Source organism: Centruroides sculpturatus, unplaced genomic scaffold, assembly GCF_000671375.1.
Source record: "Centruroides sculpturatus isolate CEXI.00-Female unplaced genomic scaffold, Cexi_2.0 scaffold366, whole genome shotgun sequence".
Taxonomy (NCBI): Eukaryota; Metazoa; Arthropoda; class Arachnida; order Scorpiones; family Buthidae; genus Centruroides; species Centruroides sculpturatus.
Window position 1 is genome coordinate 458,472 of NW_019384567.1, and position 7,732 is coordinate 466,203.

General features: G+C 24.7%; 1 protein-coding gene across 1 annotated transcript; it reads left to right on the top strand.

The window, feature by feature from the left end:
- Positions 1–620: 620 nt before the first annotated feature.
- On the top strand, positions 621–1,578 carry LOC111624072 (histidine decarboxylase-like; the record flags this gene model as incomplete). The annotated part of the gene is made up of 2 exons (XM_023366854.1): positions 621–740; positions 809–1,578. Coding segments are annotated over 2 exons (771 nt in total), but the record flags the coding sequence as incomplete, so codon positions are not given.
- Positions 1,579–7,732: the final 6,154 nt, after the last annotated feature.

The window sequence follows — 7,732 nt, forward strand, 5'->3', positions numbered from 1 at the left end:
TATTTCGGCCACTATATTGTGATTAATGGAAATGATGAAGAAGTTTCCGTTTTATATGAAAAGATGAAATAGAAAGGATTGAAGCAAAACGAAAAAAATAAAAAGGCAAAAGTCCGAAAATATAGTTGTTAAAAGTGAAGAAAAAAACCTAAGAGTGTAATTGATGGTTCCATTCCTTCTACATCAAGTCGGCAAAATGAATCTGTCAAGATTATAGAAAAAGAAAAGATATATGTGGTAAAGCTATTTACAAAATGGATCCTGCCAAACACTGCTACTCTTGACTTTCCAAACAGCTGATGTTCTGTAGAGTTCAATAAATTCACTCATAAGCACACGTGTATCCCGAGAAGAATCTCACATTGTTTAATTTCTGAACACACAACATACCGCCACGAGTTCACAGACAACCAGTGTACACATACGAGCGTGTAAAGCGGACTTTAGATAATAGTTTCGACGATGCACAAATTCATATTTGTTTTTTCAACTCGTTTTCTGTAGTTTTGCAAATATGCCGTTTTTCCACCAAACCCGTAATTTATCAATTCAAGCTTACAGATTTAAATTATGATTGCATTTTACATAATTTTTATTTGAATATTTAATTAATACAATCAATCGTCTTATATTTACAGACAATAAAGTTAGCAATTGAATTTGAAAAATTGGTTCAGGAAGATAAAAGATTTGAAATTCCTGCTAAAAGGCATTTAGGATTAATTGTATTTAGATTGAAGGTATTTGATATTACTAAATTATAAAATACGTGTTTGATTTATAATATAAAAGATCATTTATATTTTAGGGCGAAAATGAACTAACAGAGAAACTATTAAAGCGTTTAAATTCTGATGGAAAAATACATTGCGTTCCAGCATCGCTAAAAGGAATTTACGTAATTAGATTTTCAGTTTCCTCACCTCGAATTACATCCGAAGATATTCGCCTCGATTGGAAAATCATCCAAATCACAGCAACTGAGATTCTACAAATGTATTCGAATAAGATTACAGTAAATAAACCTTCTATCAAAGAAGTTAAGAAACGAAATCCCGAATTCGGAACAAGTTTACTCTTAGCTAATAGTCCAATGATACCAAAGATCATGAATGGCAGTTACGTAGCTATTTTTGATAATACAGAAGCTATAGATCAATTTATCCAACGTTTTGGCAATGCATTTGGAAACTTGGCGAAGGACAGTCCCTCTCTTCGTCGACGTATTCGAGGTTTAAGTATAAGCAATAAGCAATACAGTCTGGATTCGAGAATGGATTTGATGAACAGCATTGTTGCTACAGCAATGAATTTATCAACAGCTTCTCAACGTACTTCAACTCCGAAAGAAAAGAATTGTTTAAAAGAATCTATTTCCGAAGAAGATGATTCTTCTAATTTAGTTGTTTGTTCCACAAAATGCCAGATGTGTGGTCAAGTTACATCAAAAGAAGCTTAAAAGTTTTGTAAATATCTTCAATATATCAGCACACATTCAATTTTGTTTAAAAGGTCTTTCAAAATTTTCTAAGATTTTGATCGAATTAAAGAAATACAGAATTGTTTCTTCCTCTAAGCAAAACCAATACAAAAATTATAAAATAGCTACAGTAGTAATTTATATTAGCAAAATGTATTTTTACTTATTTATTGTATTAAGCATTATCACATGTTTATTTAAGGAAATTATTATACAAAGTTAAAATAAAAAGAAGTTATTCAATCAAAGAAGTATTAAAAATTATTTAATATTATTATTTAATACGAAATACTTTTAATCACCAATAATATAAAAATTCCAAAAATCGGTTGATTCTAATTTATTTATACTGTGAAACCCAACCAAAATCTGTTTAAAAGGAAAAAGATCTTCGAAATAACGCGATTTTCTACGTTAAAGTTCACTGTAGGCCGGAAAACCTGTCCAAGGCGGACATCGAAGAAATTTAATACGAAGAATGTACGTTAAACTTGGATAAAGCGGAAAATTTTAAGATTCCTCTTGTAGACAAATAAGTAAAACCACCACCGGGTGTAAAGGTAATTGCAAAACGCAACAAACTGTATTCCAAGAAGTTTCGAACTTTGTCCAAAATTATCTTCAGGTCTGATGAAATTTCACCAAATCTAGTGATTTGTTGGAAACTATAAAAAAGCTACTATTTAATGATTTTTAAATGTAGTATTATTATAAGTGTATGCAACACCTTTTCAGTTTCCCGGCTGTTATGTATACATAACAAGGGAAAGTATTCAAATCGTGTTAAATTTGACCCTCCGAGTCTTTTGAAAATCTCCACGTTTTTGACCCCCCAAATCCAAAAATGTCAAAAAAAAACTGGCAAAAAATCCCGTGAATATGTGTATTAGCATCTATTTTGCTTAATATCACAGGAGGGGCAAAGATATAGAAACGAAATTTAGTATGGTATTGATGCTATTAAATTTTTATTGTAAAAGGTCAAGGAGATGAAGAGATAGAAGGTGGTCACGTATAATAGTTTTGGTCAGACTTAATGAAGATTTTACTTGTTAGCATTTGCAGTGTTTTATAAAACCATCTCTACCCTCAAAATTAAGTCTTTTGCTATTTTAAAATATATGAAATTTCTACAAAATTTCAGATGTGCCACATACAATTTTAGTTAGTTATTTTGATTAATAATACAAATAGAATTAATTAATTAAAATCGCGAGTAATGAAAAGGTTTTAAACTTCAGTAATAGCAAGACCCAGGGTTTTGTGTATTACTTATAATTATTCAAATTCGATTAACTTCAAACTATTAGATTGGAAATGAAAAAAAAAAAAATATATATATATATAACTTGCATCATATAAATTATTTTTGAATTGACTGTTTATCTTTGAAAAATTAAATAAAAATAGTGAATTAAAATTATTTTCAATATAGAAAATTTTTTCTAGTGAAAGAATTTAATTGTTATTTTATTTAATGCTTATTATTTAAATAATTTTGTCTTATTTATATTAAAATTAATAACAAACAATTTCAAGATTTTCATCATTGAATAATTATACAAGAAATTAAAGAATAAACTTTCCTATAATCAATTAAAAATTATTTAAGTTAACGTAATTAAGTTAAATTTGAATTAGAATATATTTATTCCTTCATATAACAATATAATTCTTATACATAATCTTATATTAGATTAGATAAGCAATTTTATGCTTTAATTGAAGTTTTATTATACAGATAATTTTAATAGTTAATAAATTATTTTCTTAATTTAGAATAAATTCTAAAATAAAAGATTGTATTATCAATTAATAAGACCAATTTTTACCTGAAAGGAAATGAATTACAGAATTATGAATTGATAAAATGCTTATACATTTTCTTGACATATTCAGTACAGTATATATAAATATGTACTTTATAGTGTACATAAGAATTAGAATATTCTTATAAACGTAATATAATTGCTAATAAAAATATATTTATGTAGTAATTAGGTAATATAATTAGTAATAAACAAATGTATTAAGTACGTATTAAGAATTGTATTTATTTCTAATAAATTTATATTTAGCTTCATATTTAACAAAATTTCGTTTGATGATAATGAATAATAATATATTATTCATTTTAAAAATTCGTTGAATAGATAATAAATAAAAAAATTCCATTAAATTCTATTTTTTATTCTGTTTGATACGTTTATTTTAAACGGTATTCAAAATCAATAAAAAAAATATAACTATGCATGAATGTTTTTTAGATAACTTTAGAAAAAAATATTTTTTTAAAAAGTTACAAAAGAAATTACAGTAAAAAGTAATTAGAATCTGGGGGAAAAAAAGACAATTTATTCACAGACGATTATTTGAATTAAAAAATAAGACCAATGACTGTAGATAAATTTTTTTCTTAAATCCATAACACTCTTAGTAGATTATTTACTGGAAGTATCGTTACGATATTCGCCAGTTACTCCCAGCACAAACTTCTCCCCTTTTTTTTAAAGTTTTCGTCATTAATAAAGATTGAATAATTATGCAAATATTAGCATCGACAATTTTTTTTAGTTAAAATATTCAGCTGAATGATTATTATAAGCTTGTTGCGAAGATTACGTCAATGATACCATTACATTATTTGAAATTGTATGAAATAAAGTCATTGAAATAAGTAGATACCGTGGTAGATACCTTATCGAGACAGTGTCTCCATCTGTGTGCAAAAAAATGAAATTGAATTAGAGAATTGAAAACTTAAAAATAATTTTATTTTTTACTTTAATATTTTTTTTAAAAAGTAGTTAAACAGTGTTTATTTGTGTTTTTAAAACTTTTCTTATATATAATTCAATTCTAAATTGAAGTCCTTTTTTTCTACGTATTTTTTTTTTCTTATCAAAATGTTTCAAACAATTGTTTCTTATAATTAAAAAGACAGTTTGATATATTGTCATTTCTTTCAGAGAATTTTTTTTTGAAATATTTTTTGTTCGAATTGAAGATAAAACTATTTTCTGAAACTTTTGTTGAAGAGCAGAGTTATGTGACATTATCTCCCGAATTTCTCCTTTCAGTTCTTATGCTTCCCATTCAAAATACTCCAATGGAATTTGCAGTACTGGATGCATGCCAAGAAATCTTCCAATTCACTCTGTGTATTAAATTAATGAACGGATGAAGTTGGTTATCTAAGTAACAAAAACCGATGCCTTACGAACTAAGCTCCATGCTAACTGTGAGGTTCATGTCTTTTGTCACACGTTTCCAAGTATAATTACGTGGATGTAATGTTATGTTTGGAAAAGTTCCATAATTTTCTTTTCAATAAAATGACTCTATTTCTAAGTAAATTTTAATTTCTTTACGTTTTCCGTTACGGCATTTTAGTTATATTATAAGTTTAATTTTATGAAATAAAACTATTTATTCATTTAAAGGCTTATTTAAATTATATAATATATGAAATACCTATATATATCTGTNTATAAATTATATATAAAATGATAACTTATATATATACATTAATTTTTATAAACGAATACTTACATTATTAATAATGTATAATATAAAAATTGCAATAAAATAAAATATTTAACATCAGCAAAAAATATTAAATGACAAATGTTATGATAGTTTAATTGTATCATTATCGAAAACGTATTTTTTTTTTATAATTAATGATCCAGTTTCTTCAATCGCATCTTACGATTTGGATCATCATATCACGAAAAAGTATTATCGTCACTTGTTAGAACTGGACTGAATAGTTTAGGATTAGGCTATAAGCCTTTCCTAATTTTGCAGATAAATTTAGTTTCTTTTTCATTTTGAAGAACTTAGTTGATCCTTTCTATTTTAAGTGGTATTTTAAAGCCAATTTTCAAGACACTCTCCTTCTTATCTATTTTTTCATACTTTCATGCGCTTGATAAATTTCTCTTCCACTGCCAACTTATATAAAAATAAATTAGCAGAATATACAGATTAATATTTATTAATGGAAAATAAATAAAATTAATGGGATATTTATGTAATAATTAATTGATTACTCGGTTTAAAACACTAAAAATTTTGCTTTAGACGTACTATATCAGATTCGTTAATAATATTCTACATCTGATATTACTAGATATCAAATTTGCTAATGTGATGTCGTGTGACCATTGCAGGAAATATGCTAGAATACATCTCTTCCGTCAGAATTGTCAACTCTTCTCATTATAACTCGAAGTCGACAGTCATTTTATTAGAAGATAATATACTTGTTATAGTCTAGTATTGTTAAAGAGACGATAACTAACATTGTATAGGTTATCATTATCTGTTCACACAGTATTTACTGTAATTCTTTTTGATATGTAATTATGAAAGCTGTATAAATTTTAAAAATAAAATAATTGAGGAAATCATCATTAAAATGTATTAGAAATTTTTGTTTTTGTTAGTACTTGGAGCATAAGAATTAAAAAATAAGATTAAATAAAACAAAAACTTCATAATTTTCAAGTGTACATTTAGAATACATCATAAAATATATAAAAAAAGGCAGTCTATTTTGTTTATAACTAAATTGTTTTAAATTAACTTAAACTTTCATTAGATATTACTGTTGAATTTAAACAAATTTGCATGTACTTTCTATAAAGAATTATTTAAAAAACATGAGAAATCATTAACATAATTCTATAACGTGTAGTTTATATTTCAAATCTTAAAACTTCCAGGAAAATTGTTAAGTTCTGAATCAATTGTTTAAAAATTTTGATGTGATGTAGAAAAATACAAGATAAACTTTAATGATTTTGTCAGATAAACATCGTAGACTTCTGACAACAAAAGACGATAAAATTCTTCAATGTGTATACTTGAAAATCACTTTTCTGCCTCTTTATAGCTTCTTATATTTGAGAAGAGTCCTTCAATTTGAGATAGTTCACAAATTGGAAAATAACAGCTTATCCTTTAGATTTGTTATAAGAAAAACTAAAAAAAAAAATGTTGTTATTGTTAACCTGAACGATTAAAAAACGCTCATTCCAATAAAATATTGAAATACTTTAAAACAATCTTAATTATTTTTCGTATAAAGTAAATGCTCTTTCAGTTACAATAGATTTCTTCCTTTTCAGGATATTTAAATGCATATTTAAGTGAAATTATATATGATATTCATCTTTTTTTAATACAAGTCAGTTAGATTTAATTGGTACGTAAGGAATTAAGCAAATATTTCGAATAATCGAACGGGAATTCAACAATAAATATATTTCCAAACTCTAACTGGATTTACTAATAAGATCTAGAATTCGATCTTACATTAAATTAAATTGGCTTATATCATTTAAATTATGAAATAGATACTTTTAAAATTTTATCTACGTAATCCACATATGTTATAAAATATTTTAATAATTAAATTAAAATTTGTTTACTTAATCTTCATAACACATTGAAGCATTAACAGAAAATTAAAAAAATAATAATAAAAAATGGGCTAGTTAATTGCTATATTTCTATTTTTGGATGAAAAATTTGATTTATAGACGTTTGCATCTCATATTTTATTTTACTGCTACTTTCAATATATGTTATTTATATCTTCAGCGTACTAAAATATCTTTCAAAAATATTACTTTATTGTTTTAGAAATAATCAATATTTTATTAATAAAAATGCTATAAAGTTATAATTAAAAAATTTTATATTTACTTGCTCTAATTTGATAAAATTGTAATAAATTACGAATTTCAAACGACGTTTCAATTATTCAAAAATAATTACTTTTTTCTTAATTGAATTACATGGATATTAAACTTAAATTCTAAAACGTATCGTAAGCAATGCATAGTTTTACTGTTTGAAGATTTTTCCTAATTAATGTTTTTATTCTAGTCCACTTGTTATGTATTACTTATGGGAATTTTTTAATCTTTGTTCTGTATTACATATTGTTTCTTTTAATTCGAAAATATTTAACAATTTAATATAATTAAATGTAATTAAAAAGTGACTTTTAAAGTTAAAAATTATTTTTTTTTAATTTTTTTCCCTTAAAAATATCTTAGACTCGTATATAAATGAACGATTGAACTTTATACAAATACATGCCATTATACTAATTGAATTATATAACTTAAATTATATTAAAGAAAATACAAAATAATAAAGTTTAAATACATGAAAAAAATTAAAATAACCAAAGAATGCAATGTTTAAACTTTTCTTTTCGAATGAAAGATATTTAAT